General features: G+C 45.1%; 1 protein-coding gene across 4 annotated transcripts; it reads left to right on the top strand.

The window, feature by feature from the left end:
* The first annotated feature begins 141 nt into the window (after positions 1–141).
* Positions 142–6,562, top strand: TAFII59 (TATA BOX ASSOCIATED FACTOR II 59). 4 transcript variants are annotated; one of them, XM_087543465.1, is made up of 12 exons: positions 142–519; positions 1,809–1,895; positions 2,159–2,260; positions 2,348–2,456; positions 3,364–3,470; positions 3,567–3,704; positions 3,779–3,874; positions 3,991–4,115; positions 4,556–4,688; positions 4,768–4,896; positions 5,649–5,760; positions 5,952–6,562. In XM_087543465.1, exons 1-12 carry the CDS (start codon positions 394–396, stop codon positions 6,332–6,334), a joined length of 1,647 nt encoding a protein of 548 aa, XP_087399591.1. In that variant the 5' UTR covers positions 142–393; the 3' UTR covers positions 6,335–6,562. The 4 variants fall into 4 exon arrangements, with proteins under 4 accessions (XP_087399591.1, XP_087399586.1, XP_087399583.1 ...); XM_087543460.1 differs by having other exon boundaries at positions 3,952–4,115; positions 4,771–4,896; XM_087543457.1 differs by having other exon boundaries at positions 3,952–4,115.
* Positions 6,563–19,447: the final 12,885 nt, after the last annotated feature.

Genomic DNA, 19,447 nt, shown 5'->3' with positions numbered 1-19,447 from the left:
ATAGTCGCCAAGCCCGAGGTTCGTTGCCCAACATGCCCAAGGTTAAGAAAAACATGAACCCAGTTTTGCCCGCGTGGATGCCAACTCATCAGCGCCAAGTCACCACTCTCTCCATGTCACCAAGCACAGTCAGCAGTCAGGGCTTAACCCTCTTCCCCTCCCGACCAGATTCACTCGTCCTCGCCCCGCTCGCGACCTAGCCAGGCGCCACCGCCACCGCCACCGTCGTCGCCGTCGCCGACGAGCCCAGGGCCAGCGCCCCGCCGCAGATCCCGGCACACCCACTCTCCCGCCTCCGGCTACCGGCCGGCGACTCCCCCCTCCGCCTGGGTCTTGCCCCCGCGGGATCCGAGCGGGGCTAGGGTTTACGGGGAGCGAGGAGGAGGAGGCGCGATGAGCATCGTCCCCAAGGAGACGATCGAGGTGATTGCCCAGAGCATCGGCATCCCCTCCCTCCCCGCCGATGTCTCCGCCGCCCTCGCGCCCGACGTCGAGTACCGCCTCCGGGAGATCATGCAGGTCCGCCCATTCCCCTCCCGCTAATTCCGAACCACCTGTAGACCTATTGTTGCTCATGGTCATATGCAAGAGTTGAATTTGAATAGTGACCAGTGATTATGCAGCAGCCTTGACAGGAAATCGAATTCCGAGATAAAACAAAACAGTATTGAGACCTGACATTTTCATGTGGCAATCTGTCAAATCTGATGGCAATTGACGTTTGTTAACACTCCTGAAATTGTTATGCGCATTTCCGTATAAGCACTAACCACAGCAAACAAAGATCAGACTTGATGAATAGTGCCTATATAGTCAGCATTCTGTTGGAAGTTCAACATGATGATGGTCAACTCATGGATGCGTCGAGGCATCCATAGTACACCACTTTCTGAATATTTTGACTTCAGTCCAGAGATGACGACATCTTTATCCATGAGCATAAAACACCATTAACAATCTGCGAACCTAAAGTAAGAAAATACTCCCTCCGTCCGGAAATACTTGTCATCAAAATGGATAAAAGGAGATGTATCTAGACGTATTTTAGTTCTAGATACAACCCTTTTTATCCATTTTGATGACAAGTATTTTCGGACGGAGGGAGTATCATGGAAGTACAAGGCAGGCCCACGTAAATCCTTAGCTCAATAATTTGTGCCTTGTTATAGCAATGCTTCAAGGACATATTGGATGAAAATAAAGAGAGCAATCAGCTAATGTAGCAATCTGTAACATATTGGATGCACATTTGGGCGCACGTCATCTCCTTGGAGACTATAAAAAAAGTCATCTCCTTGGAGGCATCAGAGGAGTGGTGGTGCTGGATTTGGGTGAGGAAGCGGCAATGGCAGCTTCATGTCCGCCAGAAATGGTGGCAAGGCTTGTGAAGTCGTGATGGTTGGCAAGGGTGGAGGTGGGATGAGGAAGTTGGAAGAACAGATTAGGCAGGAGGACGCATGGAGATTGGAAGTGTAGGATAGAACGGTTGGAGATAAGCTGGCTGTAGTGTGCCACCAAATCCAATGGTTGTTAATGAGAGCTGATAAAAAATGAACCATGGGTATATATTTGGTCACATGGCAGGCTGAGTGAGGAGTCTGAAAAATTGCGCAACTGGGGAACCAGCTGTTTAGTTATGTATGATTATATATAGTTCTCTTCATCTCCACTACTGCTAATTTCATCACTTGAGAAGTTCTTATGAAATCCTGAAAACATATGCTATTCTTGCCCTATTGTAGCTCACATGTTCATTTGCTCCTTGGTATTGTCTTATATTAAATTCAGTTTTCTGTGCATTGTTCCAGGAGGCCATCAAGTGTATGCGGCATGCAAAGAGGACAGTTCTGACTGCCGATGATGTTGACAGTGCTCTGAGCCTGAGGAATGTTGAGGTGCCTTCCCTTCCAACAATAAAAACTTTGGGTGATATGAATCCAGAGTTTTGTGGATAACTAGATATAGTGCATTTGTATGCCTTGAATGTGTGATTTTGGATAGCTAAGTGATCTTGGTACATTTTCCTTGGATTTCTTTCTGGAATCTTGGTCAGTATTTTTCTAGCAGTCTAGCTGATGCAAGAACACATAAGAAGTTTAGATGTTCTCTACCGGCCTAGCTGACGCCATGTGTTCTATTGCTTTGGATCTTCACTCAGCCTGTATATGGATTTGCATCTGGTGACCCCTTGCGGTTTAAGAGAGCTGTGGGCCATAAAGATCTCTTCTATATTGATGACAGGGAGGTAGACTTCAAAGAGGTAAGCATTATATTGATGAATGAATCAAATAAGTTTAGACTTGTGATACTCAATTGGAAATGTGTCTGCTGTGTTGGTGTCATGCAGATTATCGAAGCTCCTCTACCGAAAGCTCCACTCGACACAGCAGTTGTTGCTCACTGGCTAGCGATTGAGGGCGTCCAACCTGCTATTCCAGAGAATCCTCCTATCGATGGTTAGCTCCCATACTATTCATAAAAATGTCTAAATCTTACTTCTTATTTTAGCATCTCCACAGGTTTTAGTAATATTGTTATCTCCCATGCAATGTATTTTTTTCTTTTCAAAATTTCCAGAGAGGATGAGAGATAGGTCAGCTATGAAGTGGAAAAATCCATTTTGCACCCCTCAATTATTGCCAGCCTAACTTAACCCCTCGACTTAAAAACCAGACGCCATCAGATCAACAAATAATCTCCCCAGAATCAGCAAATCAAAATTTTCCAAGTTTCAACTCCACCTCTCTCCCTCTCCATTCCCCCATTCATATGGGAGACCCTTTATCGTCATCCCCCCATTCATGCGGACCATTGCGGTGATCATTGTTCTGGAGGTTGGAGCGACACCAGAGCTAGCGCCACCAGTGAGGAGGGCAAGTGGTTGGTGCTGCTGCATCTAGGCTTTTATTGAGCAGGTTTAAAGAGAGCACTTCGCCTCTGCTGGCATTGGGCGCGGAGGAGCCCAGGTGCTGTGCTTTGAGGGCAGTCTAGGAGGGAAGCGGGGAGAGAGGGGAAGCCATCTTATATGAATGTGGGTCGCACAAAATTGTGTGTTGAAACCACCTACAGTAGTTGCCATGTCAGCGCAAAACCAGACTGGAATTTTCTATGGGGTAATTTACTCGGTTTTCGCAGTTGAGGATGTGTTGTGTTCGGTTTAGAGTTCAAGGGATGAGTTAGACGGGTGAAAATGAATTTCCCCCTGTGGTGTGTATCAACAGTCCATAGGTCCATGCTTCATTAAATCAATGAACAATTGCTAGGAATTAGTGTACCATAGTTTGTTTGTTTATATCCATGGTCGTATTGTTTAACTTTTTACTCTACACTATTGTTTTCTCTGACACCAGTATTTTGCGCCAGCAATTTCAGCACCAACTGAAAATAAAAGGACAGAGCATGCGAAGGATGATGGACTACCAGTTGACATCAAGCTTCCTGTTAAGCATATATTATCTAGAGAACTCCAGGTATTATGATTATGAAATGTATACAAGTATATAACTATCTTTTAATTTGGATCTTTATGAGAAATTTATATTCCTCTTTACTTGTTGACTTTGCAGATGTACTTTGATAAAATAGCAGAGCTTACTATGAGTAGATCAAGCACCCCAGTTTTTAGAGAAGCATTAGTGAGCCTGTCTAAAGACTCAGGCCTTCATCCGTTGGTTCCTTACTTTTCGTACTTCATTGCAGATGAGGTAGTAATCTTACTTTCGTAGCTACGTGGCAGAACTGGGCATTACCTTAAACTGCACATCTGCATAAATTTCAGGTTACCAGGAGTTTGGCCGACCTCCCTGTTCTATTTGCTCTCATGCGTGTTGTCCAAAGCCTTCTCCGTAATCCTCACATTCATATTGAACCATATGTAAGTGGTTGACCATCAAGTGTTGATACTTTGCCTGCTAGTTGTTTCCTTAAAGCATTGGATAGTTCTGTTTTCAGCATATTACTTCTAAAAGGGCAACACTTGTTTATTGCCAGTTGCATCAGTTGATGCCATCAATGATCACTTGCATCGTCGCGAAAAGGCTTGGGCACAGGCTTTCAGACAACCATTGGGAGCTTAGAGACTTCTCTGCCAATTTGGTTGCTTCAGTATGTCGGAGGTCAGTGTATCCTGAGATTCTCAAGATTATTTGGAATGTATATGCAACTTCTTTAAAGTATGATGTAGTATTCTGTGCTAAGTTAAGTATGAGCGCAGCTTGGTGGTAAATCAGTAGAGGTTCTACCTCCATTCCCTGCCATTCCTCCATTAAATCTTTTTTTATTTCTTCTTGGGGCCATCTTAAGTTTGTGTTATCTTCAAAGAGACATGAACGCTTGCTGTCAGTTAATTTACCACTTAAATATCAAAAGTTAAAACCACTTTCTTAATGCATGATCCTGCTACATATGCTATGGTTGTAGTCATTCTGTGTATTTACTAAATCAACTGTTATATTGTTCACAGATTTCTCTAGGCCACGTATATGGCAAAAGTTTTACTAGATTTAACATTGGTGCATTTTCCGTTGCTCTCAGTTAACTTGAATTTTTTGCATAGGTATGGTCATGTGTACCACAATCTCCAAATCCGGTTAACAAAGACACTGGTCCATGCATTTCTTGACCCTCATAAAGCATTGACGCAACATTATGGTGCTGTTCAAGGGATATCTGCATTGGGGCCCAGTGCGGTAGGCCCTGTTCAATCTTCAGTTAGGTCAAAACTTCAGAGCAATATTGAAATATTCACTGACAAATTTTGTTAATCAGCAGATTAGGCTTCTGCTTTTGCCCAACCTCCAGACGTACATGCAACTTTTGGATCCTGAATTACAACTTGAGAAGCAATCAAATGAAATGAAACGAAAGGAAGCATGGCGTGTTTACGGTGCCCTGCTGGTTAGTTCTGTAGTTCTGAATCAAAATAGAGTACACTTCAGAAACAAGTTTGATTTTTTGTTTTTGCACTGACCCACACCTACTTCGACAAAAAAAGTTAACACAAAACCACAGATCTGCACTATCTTATTCCACCAAACAGGATATGATAGCTGGGATAGGATGTAGGACCCATATGTCAGTTGGTGTGCCCCCCCCCCCCCCCCCCCCCCCCCCTATCACCCACAAGAGAAGAAGTGTGAGATGCTACTGAATATGGTGCATTTCAGAAACAAGTTTGATTTCATTTTTTTGCACTGACCCACACCTACTTAGACAAAAAAGTTAACACCAGGTGCAAGATGGTACTCCCTCCGTCCGAAAAAGCTTGTCCCTCAAATGAATGTATCTAGCACCAAGTTAGTGCTAGATACATCCATTTGAAGAACAAGCTTGGGACATTTTTCCGGATGGAGGAAGTACTGAATATGGTGCCAGGCAGATGGAAAAGTTGAGAAGGCTTAGGTCCACCACTAAATTGACATGGGCCCCCCTCTTGTCAGATCTCATTAGGAGTAATGAGATTGAATAGAGATAGGGTTTTGTGTTACATGTGGTGTGGGACTGTGGGCTAGTAAAGAGAAAACCTTTCATTTTTACTGCCTGTGCCCCAACTCCTGATTTTTTAGCTACTTACCAATTTATGTTCACTACCTTATGGTTGCACCTGCCAATGGCTATTTATGTTGCTTACTCCTCGATCCATTTTTCAGTGTGCTGCAGGCAAATGCTTGTATGAGCGGCTTAAGTTATTTCCTAATTTGCTCTCTCCGCCAACTCGGCCACTTCTGAGGAGTAATAGCAGAGTTGCAACAAACAACCCAAGTAAGTGCTCATTATATTTACTGTAGATGTATCACTTGTCACTAAATCCAACGAAAGTCCTCACCATGGGTGTATTTTGAAATCCCTGCAATGGATTTACTACCTGCTCTTGGATGCATGGTTTATGCACAAAATGTTGAAATTGTTAAAATGTGAAAATAATGGTATTAATGTTCTTGTGGAAATTTCAGATAAACGGAAGTCTAGTACAGACCTCTCTGCGTCTCAGCCACCTCTGAAGAAGATGGCGTCGGACGTATCAATGAGTCCCATGGGTTCAGCAGCTACAGTGGCAGGAAACATGCCAGGAAGCATGGATGGGTTCTCCGCCCAGCTACCCAACCCCAGCATGATGCAAGCCTCATCCTCCGGACAGAAGGTAGAAAGCATGACAGCAGCAGGCGCGATCCGGAGAGACCAGGGAAACAACCACGCGCAAAGGGTCTCCACAGTGCTGAGGCAGGCCTGGAAGGAGGACCAAGACGCCGGGCATCTCCTGGGGTCGCTGCACGAGGTGTTCGGTGAAGCCATCTTCTCGTTCATCCAGCCACCGGAGCTATCCATCTTCCTGTAGAAAGGTAATAATGTATGCATGATAGGCTAAGGGAGGATGTAATGTAACCTTCATTGTTGTACACTTCTACTGTTAGTAAGCTCTTACTGGGATTTCTTGCTTGAAACACAGCGTCAGTCGACGATTGAAGAAATCTCGGGATGTAATGCTAGGTGACTCCCATTGCAAAGTATAATTTACTAGTGGCTCAGTGTCTAATTGCAAGTGTAATATTTTTTTCTTTTGTAACTGCTGATCTCTTGAGTCATTTTACTATTTCCTCCAGTAGTTCATCATTTTTTTCCTGTTCTATTCTATGTGCAACTTATGTTGTCTGAAAAAAAGTAGGCAATCTGCATCATCTCAGGCCCAGCCCAAATAAAACCCCAGGCCCAGGCTCAGGCCCAGCCCAAATAAAACCCAGACCCAGGCCCAGGCTCAGGCCCAGCCCAAATAAAACCCCAGGCCCAGGCCTAGTCCAAATAAAATCCAGTAGAAAGGAAATCACATTTTCCGTATATGTCTGGTGCATTTTTGCAGTGCAGTACAAGGCAAGAATTGCTGTTTCCCATTTCGAAAGAAAAGAGTTAACTCTTTTTTCTTGTGCTGGAGCTGGACATACATACAAACCGACACGTAGGTTACCATGCTTGCATCAAACATGACGTGTGGTGATAGAAAAAAGGGTGTGATGTTCAAAAAAAGAAAAAAAAGGTGTGATGGCAACAAAATAGATTGCTCACCTACCTAGTCATCACCTACCTTTTCTTCGTTTGTTTCTCGGGGGTCAGAGAGATGAAGATGGTGACGGAGATGGAGATGGATAGATATGGACTTATCCTACACTCTAAGCCAAACTCGCTCGACTGGAGGACTTCGACCTACTACTTTGCGGTGGGTGTCATTATTCAGTTCCGGCTTCATCTTCGTAGGAAAATGCGTTCTAGCTTTTATTCTTTCGATTATCACTCTACCAAACAATTTTCGGATATTGGTCCTCGATTTAATTCTTAGCTACTAATGTTAATGAGGCACATGAAAACTTCATGCAACTTTGAAGGATTCCTACACGCACTGAAAATTCACTCTACTACACTTAATTTGAAGGAAACATTTATCATATTGTGTCACCCCCAACTTGGATATTTCTTCATGTAACAACATGTTCCATAAATAAGAGAATACAAAAAAAGAGTACTATAAGACCTGTCCATGTCTACCTCTCATTGTCACCAAGGATGAGGATGCTTTTGCGGACATGCTAATTCTGATGGATCAGAAAAAAGGTTGCCACGTTTCGACATGCAAAAAAAGAAAAGAGGAAAAAGGGACAACAAGGCAAGGATATTTTTTGACAAATATTTTCTGATTATGGTGCGAGTGGAGAAAGTCGTGTAGTTTACCTACTTACCATGGAGGGACCCTGTTGCAAGTGCAATATCAAACATCACAAAAACAAGCAAGTCCAACTGATATTGTCCAATGATGCTGATATAATAGAAACATAAACAAGCTCCTATCACCATTCCGCACAAGGGGTGCATTGTGTTGGCGAACTTGGTCGTAATTCATGCACACAACCTATTATGTGTTCCTTTGTTCCCACCTAGAGAAAAACTAAATGAGATGGATAACGATGTCTTTGTCGTTAGAGGGGTAATGCATTAGAACATGTGGTTACATGAGTACACGTGTCTAGCGCATCGATCACTAAAAAAGAGCAATGACTGGTCCTAGCATTACTAATAAAACAGCCAGTAGTCTGGACATAAATCTGGACCACATAATTCTAGGCCGGCCAAAGTCTTCACCTTTGAGCTCAATATTAGTACACCAATGATAATTTACACGTGTGTGTGCTCATAAAGGGCGAGCGAAAGAGATACACCTATTGAAGATGGGGATGGGCATGGACTAATCCAACCAAAGTCGAACTCATTTGCCTGGAATTCAAGGTACAACTTTTCGTGACTATATACTTTTCTTGATGTAACAACATATCTTAGATATGAGAGATTAAAAGAAAGAATATTGTAAGACCAGTCCCTCTCCGCCTCTCATTGTCACAAAGGATGAGGAGGCTTTTTGGGGGCATGCTAATTTTGATGGGCCGAGCAAAAAGTTGCCACGTTTCGACATGCAAAAAACATCAGATGAAGAAGAGAAAAATGACAATGATTGTTTCTGAAGAATATTGTTCTACTTATTTTAAAAATTAAGTGCAAGTATACATTTGGAATCCACTGCTTTGTTGGGGGCATCAAATAAAATGTACATGATTTATTTTATATGATGGTTACCCTTTCATATATAATATCTACTAGAGGCTAACACATGCTACGATCCGCCATGTTGCGCCGTTCTTCATCAGTGTGATTTTTCTCTAGCAGGTTATTGTGGTTGGTTTTCTCGTTTAAATTTTTATCTACGTTGGCTTGAGTTTGAATAATGTTCTGGTGGTGTTCTCTTCATTCGTATATCATGTTGGGCTTTTGTTGGAGATGATATTTGTTCTAAGAGGAGAGTGGAGTTGTTAGGTGCGTGGTTATGGCGTCCTTACATGTTTGGCCTCGGTGTCAGCTGCTGGTGGTTGCCGGAGCCCCTTGGGAGCTCTTATTCCATGCTGAAACTATGGAATTGCTGCTATATGCTCGCATGGGCTTGCCCATGAAGCTCACGTTCGCTCAACTTGGCTCCATGCTCCACTCGCTCGCTCCTCTGGAAGCTCAGAGAAAATCAGCTATCACTTATTTTTATTTGAAGAAGTTCATTAAATCAAAAGAAGGTCATGTATTTTAAAAAATCTTAAACTTTAAAATTGCTGTGAATTAAAAAACATAGCTTTTAAAATAAATATTCATGAATTTAAAAAGCATTCTTGGATTTCAAACAACGCTTGAGAATTTGGATTTTTTTGCAAATATAAAACAAATGCTCACATACTTTAAAAATGTTTGTGAACTTTAAAACTATTCTTGAATTCTTGAAAATGTTCATAGCTTTTTAACTTTCATTTTTAATAAATATTCATGAATTAATTTTTTTTTAAGAATACTAATAGAAAAAAGCAGAAAATCAAAAGAGAATTATTAAAACCGGTGAAAACAAGGAAAAGAAACAAAAATAAAAAACCAGACAATACCTTCTCAAAACCCAAAAAACCTATCGGTAAGCAACAAACCCTTACAGACGGGTCCCATAACATTCCCCACAGGTCCCAAAGCACCAGGAGGCTTCAAAACTAGGGAGCTCTTCTCAAAACCGAAAAAACCTACGGTAAGCAACAAACCCTTACAGACGGGCCCCATAGCATTCCCCACAGGTCCCAAAGCACCAGGAGGCTTGAAAACTAGGGAGCTTAGTATCTTAATAGATTTGTTGCTTGGCTAGCTGCACAAAAACCAGTTGGCCACAAAAACATGATTTCTTAGCAAGATATTAACATAAATGGTAATACGATAAATTATGATAATTTGTTGAAAGACCAAGCCTAAGGTTTCCCTAATAGAGTACAATTATAGGGAGAGAGAAGAAACATTGTAATGGTCTCATCATTCCGAGAGAGAAGCTACTTGGGAGCGAGAAGATCGTCTTCGACTTGAGTACCCCGCTTTCTTTCCGCCAACTCCTGAATCCCGGGACGAGATTTTTTCGAGTGGGGGCGAGCTGTCACATCCCTACTTCTGGTATGATCCTAGGCTTGCTTTGTGCATCATGTTTAAATTTCAAATGAAATTGAAATGGGGATGTTTCAAACCCTAGCACCAAAGTTTTTTCCAATAGGTTCAACTTTAAAATGGATTTTCAATGAAACCAAAATGCTCTCCAAAAATGTTCATGCTCTTTGGATAATGTTGGGAACAACAACCAGAGGTGATGCACATTTTTGCTATACATTTTGGATTTTTGAATCAATGCATAAATATTTGATTTGGAGCTGTTTAAATTATATAAATATTTTAATGGCTCCAAAAATGTTGGGAATTGGTGAGGGCCTCTAGAATATTATATCTAGATGCCACAATTATTTTCAGCATTTATGGAAGTGCTTTAACATTTCTTTTGGATAGAGAACAAATGTCAGAAATAGAAAAAGAAAACAGGAAATAAGAAAACACTTACCTGACGCTTACCTGGCGCCCCACCACGGCCCAACAGTGGCCCGGCCCAACTGGCCGTTGCCAGTCGTCTCCCTCGCCAGGAGGCAGCGGCGAAAGGGAGCACGGCGAGCGTGCATGCGTGCCAGGCAGCTGCTTGCTGCCTCCTCTCCCTCCTTGGCGCTGTCCACCCCCGAGAGCTCCACCGAGCCCCCCTGGTCTCTCTCCATTCTCCCCGAGCTCCTCCCCATCCTCTGTCTCGCTCTCCCCCTCTGTCCCGAGCGCAGCGGAGAGCACCACCGTGCGCCACCGCGACCACCGCCTTCCCCTCGCCTCTCCGACGTGCCCACGAGGTCCGCCTCATCGCCCTAGTCCTCTCCGCCGGGCCACGCGGCGCCGGACGCCTCGAAGCATCGTCCCCGACCCCTTCATCCTCCTCGGGTCGCCGGAGATCCGCCTCGCCGCCCCGCTCGCTCCGACGCTCCTCCGGCCTCGCCGACCTGCTCGTCCGACTCGCCGTGAGCCACTGACCCGAACCGCCCTCCTTTGCGCTCTGTTTGCACGTTGTAGCCGTCGCTCCGCCGGAGACCGAACCGCGCCGCCGCTCGAGCTTCTCGCCGCCGTGGCCACAGCCGTCGTAGCTCCCAACCGAGCACACCCACGTGCTCACCGCACCGCGTAGGTGCCGTAGGAGCTAAGCACGCCACTCCACGGACACCGCAGCCCCGTTCCCGAGTACGCCCGAACTCCGGCGTCGCTCCGCTCGTCGGTGCCGTCGACTCCGGCCACCCCAGCCCCTCTCGTGTGCTTCCCTGGATGCAGCGCACGCCCAGCTCCACGCAGAGCCTCTCCGCCGTCCTTTTGGTCGCCGGAGCGGTGATCCCGAGCCCTCCGCCGCGTTCGGCCTCGCCGGCGGCTAAACGCCGATGGGGTTGACCAGGTCTACCCCCCAGTTGACCTAGTGTTTGACCCGTGTGGGTCAGTGACATGTGGGCCCCGGCCCTGTTAAGTTTTAGTTAGGATTAGTTTAACAACTAATTAAACCTTGTTTAGCTAATTGGGTCACTGACGTGTGGGCCCAACCCCATTAACTAAACCAGTTTAGGTTTATTTTAAATTAGGATTAACCACAGACACTGACGTGTGGACCCCACACGTCAGGTTTGACCTGGTCAGCCGCCTTTGACCTGCTGACATAAGCATGACGCTGTGCTGACGCATTATATCATTTTCTGGCATTAATTTAAATTGGGAAATTCCAGAAAATAGTTAAAACTTCTAAAAATCATAGTAATTCAACCGTAACTCCAAATCAAATAAATTATATATGAAAAATTATCAGAAAAATGCAAGGAATCCATTTATGCCAGTTTCATGCATGAAAAACCAACTTATACTTGCTGTATAAGTGAAAACGTAATAATGGCATGTTATATACTTAATTTGGGGTTTGCATATGAATCCTTGGTTCATATGGACTTCAACCAAATTGATGCTACATGCATTAGAGCAAATCATAGCATCTTTGAAATGTCATCTTCATGCATCATACTGTTGCATATGGTTGTTTATTGATTGCCGGCACCGTCCCCTCTCGATAGGTTCTACTCCGGAAGGTGTCCCGAGTACCTGTCTGAGGAGCAGTGCTTCTTCGTGGATCTATCAGGCAAGCAAAACCCCTTGAGCATCTCGATAAAATCCCACTCTCTCGCTCCTTCTCCTTTTACTGCATTAGGACAACAATGATTCAAACTACTACTTTCTGCTGCGGTAGCTGAACCCATTCCTCAGCATGACCTGTCATTGCCACAGTAAATAGTTGAAACCCACTAGCATGAGTAGGAGTTGCTTGAGCCTTGATGTGCCTGCTCATCCATGCTTGTTTTTCTTTATGCCAGCTATGCTTAGAGTTGTGTCAGGTTAGATTCTTCGAGAATGAATCGAAGTGGTGAACATGTCCTACTGATAAAGGCTAAGTGTGTGAACACGTTTTGGTAAAGGTAGCGATGAGAGGCCATGTAGGAGTACATGGTGGGTTGTCTCATTGGAACTGTCCTTAAGCACTGAGTTCTGTGTATGTTATCCAAGTCCAGTTACTACCACACATTGGGTTCCGGTTATTCGGCCCCTCTCGGCTTATTAATCCGCTTGATCTCTGTCCAGGAGTTGCAACTAGTTTCTGGCGTTTGTAGGTAGTGCTACTTGTCTACCAGGTGGTGTCCGATGGGACGGGCTTGGGACAGACTAGGCACCGTGGCACGGTGTACCAAGTGGCACCCGGATGGTGGGCTTGGGAACCCTGCACACATCGTTTGGGGCCGTGAGCGACACCCCGGCCGGATCTCCTTGCGGATGGAACCCGAATAGGCGATAAACCTGGACGAGAGACTTGTGTGGTTAGTCAGGTCGTGGCCGACACCCTCGCCCGACTTCCGCTTGAAGGTTGCCGAGGTACATGACGTGTACAGGGCTATAAGTGGCGAGAGCGTGTGTGAAGAAGTACACCCCTGCAGGGTCAATATTATCTATTCGAATAGCCGTTTTCCTCGGATATGGAAACTTGGAGGACTTATGTAGTACATAGACAACTTAAAGTGGATACTCTAAAATCCGCAAGATAAGCGTGAGTGCTATGGATGGCCTTCTCATAGGAAGACGGGAACGGATCCATAGTGGAGTATTGATATGGTGAATATGTGGACTCGTGTGCGTCTTCTCACCTCAAAGAAGTTCTGATACTCGTAGTATAGGCTAGCCACTGAGTCAAAGCTGGCTTGCTGCTGTTAAACTCCACCACCCCCTTTGTTGATAATGTTGCATATGTAGTTAGTTCTGATGTAAAACTTGCTGAGTACCTTTGTACTCACGTTTGCTTATTTATGTTTTGCAGTTGGTTACACTAGTGGCTTCGACGAGTAGCTTGTATCCCAGCTACGATCTTGTACCCTTGGGAGGGTCGTGTTTAGTCAGGCTTCTTAGTCTTTGCCTTTTGTAGTTGTCTGTACTCAGACATGTAGTGCTTCCGTTGCTTGTATGCTCTGAATGATGGGTCATGAGACCCCTGTTTGTATTGATACTATGTGGCTCTTCTGGGCCTTTATCTATATGAGTTTGAGTTATGTTGTGATGCCATGTTGTACAACACATACCTGCATGTTATGCGTACGTGTAACGTGTATTGCTATGTGTGGGATCCGACAACCTAGTACAACCTAGTGGTTTACCTCTGGTAGCCTCTCTTATGGGGAAATGTAGTCTTGTGCTTCCATGAGCCATAGTAGTCCGCTACAGCCCGGTTCACCGGAGTCCTGCTAGCCCAGCACTACTGCTCCGGAACACTTGACTGGCCGGCATGTGATTCACTTTGTTCCTGTGTCTGTCCCTTCAGGGAAATGTCACGCGGTGACATCCGGAGTCCTGTTAGCCCAGTGCTACAGCCCGGATTCATACGTTGTTGACCGACATGCTCGAGGTTGATTCATGTATGCCTGTCCCTGTAAGTTAGTGCTACTTTGGGTTCACGACTAGTCATGTCGGCCCGGGTTCTCTGTCATATGGATGCTAGCGACACTATCATATACGTGAGCCAAAAGGCGCAAACGGTCCCGGGCCAGGTAAGGTGGCACCCGTGGGAATACCGTGCGTGAGGCCGCAAAGTGATATGAAGTGTTACATGCTAGATCGGTGTGACTTAGGATCGGCGTCCCGACAGCGTTGGTATCGGAGCCTGACTGACTGTAGGATTACCAAGCCAAACTGGTCGAAGTTGAGTCTAGAAATGCTTTAGTTATATAAGGGAATTGATTGTGAAAGGGAACGTAAGGCTCTTTTTACTCCTTTACCTTATGTCATTCTTTCTGAGTCAGCCTCTTCTTTTCTACGAGGGTTAAGGCCTAGGCTTCTCCTCTATCTCTCAGGATGACGTGTTACTAAACCGTAAGGTCTTAGGATTGTTGGGTTGTGTCTCCGTACAGTTCTATTACTTCCGTGTGTCCTCAATTTGACCCAGAACCTTGATATTATGATGCTGATTGATTATGCTATTCCTTTGATGAAATGTCTCAAAAAAATCCTTTTGAGCATTTACAGCCGTTATGCTGCCGAAATTGTCCCAGGATTTCAAGAGTTTCCAATGCTTTTGCATTACATTCCGCATCCTTATGTCGATGCTAATTCCATCCTTGTTTCCTTGGTTTCTGTGCCAGGATGTCGTCTGCTAACCGAGGTTCAGTTGCTCATAGCAAGAACCACGGAGATGGTAGGGATGAGGATCCTCCTGACCAGCCTTTGATGACAGAGTTCTTGTTAGCATCCGAGAGGAACAAGCGTGAGACTAACCGCTTGCTGGCACAGATTGAGAAGAACACCGCACATCAACGTAAGAAGTTGGTTTCCATCACCGACTTCATTGGTCTGAAACCACCCACCTTCCATCATTCCATTGAGCTACTCGATGCAGATGACTGGCTCCGGAGCATCACTCACAAGTTGCTTTCTGCGAGCGTAGCTGAAGGTGACAAGGTCACCTATGCTACCTATCACCTGGAAGGTCCTGCTAGTATTTGGTGGCAGAGCTATGAGGCTATGCTTCCAGCTGGTCAGATTCCTACCTGGAGGGATTTCACCGAGGCTTTTCGTGAGCACCACATTCCTCAGGCTCTCATTGACCGCAAGAAGGAAGAGTTCTGTAGTTTTACCCAGGGTAAGCTGCCTGTTGATGCTTACAATAGAGAGTTTGGAAGCCTCGCCCGCTATGCTACAGAAGAAGTGTCCACGGACACTAAGAAGCAGGCTAGGTTCCGAAAGGGTCTCAACCCTAAGTTGCGTCGTGATCTCCACCTGCATCATTGTGATACTTTCCAGGCTCTTATGAACAAGGCCATTAATGCAGAGACAGCTCAACTCACTTACGAGAAGTCTTGTAAGCACAACCGTGATCTGGGTTCTTCCTCCCGCTCTGGCTCTTAGAAGCGACGGATTTGGATTCTGAACTCAGCTCTTCCACCTCGATATGCACCGAGGCCATCCGATGTGGCGCCTCACCCAACTCAGCAACATGCTCCACCCAGGCCTATTAGTGGACCACTTGCCAATGTAGGTCCACGTCCTACCTCAGGAACTTGCTTCACCTGCAGAGAACCGGGACACTACGCACGTGACTGCCCTCAGTCCAGTTTTACTCCACCCCAGTCTGAGAGGTCTGTTGGCCGTGAAAAGCCATCAGGCAAGATGATCAGTACCAAGCCAGCCTCCATTGAACGAGCATGTGTGCACCATGTCTCAGCTACAGAAGCTCAAGATGATCCCGACGTCGTACTGGGTACGCTTCTTGTCAATTGTCACCCAGCTTCAGTTCTGTTCGATACTGGAGCATCCCACTCCTTCATATCCGAAGGATACGTTCGGTTGCACGACATGTCATTTTGTGATATGCCAACTCCACTAATAATCCAGACTCCTGGTTCCAAATGGCAAACCTCCAAGGTAAGCCATATTAATGAAATCCTTGTTGACAGACTGGTATTCCTTGCTTCTTTGATATCTCTCAAGTCCGCAGATATTAACATCATCTTGGGTATGGACTGGATGACAGCTCATCATGCCAAGATCGATTGTTACACCAGATCTGTTCAACTTACACATCCATCTGGTAAAATAGTCACTGTCTCTACTAGAGTTGCAAGGCGTCAACTCTATTCTCTTAATGCCAGCCCTCTTCCAGACCTTGAAGATATTCCGGTAGTCCGTGACTTTCCGGATGTTTTCCCAGAAGAACTGCCAGGTGTCCCACCTGACAGAGATGTAGAGTTTGTCATAGAACTTATCCCAGGAACTGTTCCAATCTCTAGGAGACCATACAAGATGGCACCTTTGGAGTTAGCCGAGCTTAAGAAACAACTTGATGAGTCCTTGCAAAAGGGTTTCATCCGTCCCAGTTCTTCTCCTTGGGCTTGTCCTGTTCTCTTCGTCAAGAAGAAGGATGGTATAGATCGTATGGTTGTAGATTATCGTCCCGTTAATTTGGTCACGATAAAGAACAAGTATCCGCTCCCCAGGATCAATGACCTGTATGATCAGCTCACTGGATCCTCAGTCTTTTCCAAGATGGATTTGAGGTTAGGCTACCACCAAATCAAGATCAGAAACAGGGACATCCCCAAAACGGCCTTTGTCACTCGTTATGGTCAATACGAGTACATCGTGATGTCTTTCAGCCTAACCAATGCTCCAGCTACTTTCTCCCACTTGATGAACTCGATCTTTATGGAGTACTTAGATAAGTTCGTCGTGGTTTTATCTCGATGATATTCTTATTTACTCGAAGAACGAGGAAGAGCATGCCGAACATCTTAGGCTTGTGTTAGAAAAACTCAGAGAGCATCACCTTTATGCCAAGTTCTCCAAGTGTGAATTTTGGTTGCCAGAAGTGACCTATCTGGGCCACGTGATCTCTGGTAAGGGCATTGCTGTCAATCCCGAGAGAGTCAAAGCCGTTCTCGATTGGATTCCACCCGAAACGGTCAAACAAGTTAGGAGTTTCCTTGGTCTAGCCAGTTATTGTCGCCGCTTCGTTGAAAACTTCTCCAAAGTGGCCAAACCCCTCACGGAGCTTCTCAAGAAAGATAAAAGGTTTGAGTGGACCCCACAGTGTGAGCAAAGTTTTCAGGAACTGAAAAGACACCTGACTTCTGCGCCCATACTCGTGCCACCGGATTTCACTAAAGACTTTGTTATCTATTGCGATGCTTCACGTCAAGGACTAGGTTGCATTCTTATGCAGGATCGTCATGTGATTGCCTATGCATCTCGACAGTTGCATCCACATGAGGAGAATTATCCTACACATGATCTAGAGCTTGCAACCGTAGTCTATGCACTTAAGACTTGGCGACATTACCTTCTTGGTAACCGTTGCGAAATCTTCACTGACCATCAGAGTCTCAAGTATATCTTCACCCAACCGGATCTGAATCTCAGACAGAGACGTTGGTTGGAGTTGATCTCGGATTACGACTTAGGAATCACCTACACCCCAGGCAAAGCCAATGTCATGGCTGATGCTTTGAGTCGTAAATCCTATTGCAACAACCTCATGTTGCAACAATGTCAACCACCCCTCCATGAGGAATTCTGTAAGCTTAATCTTCACATAGCTCCTCGTGGTTCCCTTTCTACCTTGGTGGCGAAACCTACCCTTACGGATCTGATCATAGAGGCTCAGAAGCATGATACGGGAATTTCCCGAATCAAGAAGAATATTTCCAAGGGAGTTGCTGGCTGTTTCTCTATGGATGAACGAGGTGTTGTTTACTTTGGAAACCGTTTGGTGGTTCCCAAATGTCAACAGATGCAGCAACTGATCCTTAAGGAGGCCCATGAATCCCCTCTCACGATTCATCCCGGTAGTACAAAGATGTATCAGGACCTACACCAGAGGTTCTGGTGGACTAGGATGAAGAGAGAAATCGCTCAGTATATTGCCAACTGTGACGTTTGTCGTCGCGTTAAGGCAGAGCATCAGAGACCTGCTGGCACCCTTCAACCTTTAGCTATTCCCGAGTGGAAATGGGACAAAGTTGGTATGGACTTCATCACCGGCTTTCCCAGGACCAAGAAAGGAAATAATGCTATCTTCGTAGTCATTGACCGTCTCTCCAAAGTGGCTCACTTCCTACCTGTTCGAGAGAGTATAGCTGCTAGTCAGCTCGCTGACTTATATATCTCCCGAATAGTGTCACTCCATGGTGTTCCACTAGAGATCAATTCAGACCATGGCAGTCTTTTCACCTCTCATTTCTGGGAAAGTTTCCAAACTGCCATGGGCACCCATCTTTCCTTCAGTACCGCTTTCCACCCTCAGTCAAGTGGTCAGGTGGAAAGGGTCAACCAAATTCTCAAAGACATGCTTAGAGCTTGTGTTATCTCATTCGGTATGGATTGGGAGAAATGTCTTCCCTTTGCCGAGTTTGCTTATAACAATAGCTACCAATCCAGTCTTAAGAAAGCACCTGGAGATTCTGTATGGACAAAGATGTCGAACACCTTTGAACTGGTCAGAAACCGGTGAAAGACAATTCTTTGGACCGGATATGATCCAGGAGGCAGAAGAGCAAGTTCGCATCATTCGTGAGAATTTGAAAACAGCCCAATCTCGTCAAAAGAGCCAGTATGACCGTTGTCATAAGAAAGTGGCTTATGAAGTTGGCGACAAGGCTTACCTTCGGGTTACTCCTTTGAAGGGTACCCATCGTTTCGGTATCAAGGGCAAGTTGGCTCCTCGTTACATCGGTCCTTTTCGCATTCTCGCTAAACGAGGAGAGGTTGCCTACCAGTTGGAACTACCCCCACATCTTTCTCGAGTTCATGATGTCTTCCACGTCTCTCAACTCAGGCGTTGCTTCTCGGATCCCATCCGTGGAGTGGACCACGAAATGCTTGATCTCCAAGATAACCTCACTTATCGAGAGTACCCTGTTAGCATTCTGGATCAAGCAGAGCGTGGCACTCGACGTCATAACATCAAGTTTCTCAAGGTTCAATGGTCTCATCATTCCAAGAGAGAAGCTACTTGGGAGCGAGAAGATCGTCTTCGACTTGAGTACCCCGCTTTCTTTCCGCCAACTCCTGAATCCCGGGACGAGATTTTTTCGAGTGGGGGCGAGCTGTCACATCCCTACTTCTGGTATGATCCTAGGCTTGCTTTGTGCATCATGTTTAAATTTCAAATGAAATTGAAATGGGGATGTTTCAAACCCTAGCACCAAAGTTTTTTCCAATAGGTTCAACTTTAAAATGGATTTTCAATGAAACCAAAATGCTCTCCAAAAATGTTCATGCTCTTTGGATAATGTTGGGAACAACAACCAGAGGTGATGCACATTTTTGCTATACATTTTGGATTTTTGAATCAATGCATAAATATTTGATTTGGAGCTGTTTAAATTATATAAATATTTTAATGGCTCCAAAAATGTTGGGAATTGGTGAGGGCCTCTAGAATATTATATCTAGATGCCACAATTATTTTCAGCATTTA

Source organism: Triticum urartu, chromosome 1A (assembly GCF_056163025.1).
Source record: "Triticum urartu cultivar PI428250 chromosome 1A, HENAU_Tu73, whole genome shotgun sequence".
Taxonomy (NCBI): Eukaryota; Viridiplantae; Streptophyta; class Magnoliopsida; order Poales; family Poaceae; genus Triticum; species Triticum urartu.
The sequence above is the reverse complement of the archived record's forward strand: the minus strand, read 5'-3'. Positions and strand labels throughout refer to the sequence as shown.

Excerpts from the sequence above, each read along its gene's own strand:
- TAFII59 (XM_087543457.1), top strand. The coding sequence starts at position 394 with ATGAGCATCGTCCCCAAGGAGACGATCGAGGTGATTGCCCAGAGCATC. Across the intron at positions 1,896-2,158 it reads TGAGCCTGAGGAATGTTGAG|CCTGTATATGGATTTGCATC; the intron begins GTGCCTTCCCTT and ends ATCTTCACTCAG. Across the intron at positions 3,471-3,566 it reads TATTATCTAGAGAACTCCAG|ATGTACTTTGATAAAATAGC; the intron begins GTATTATGATTA and ends TTGACTTTGCAG.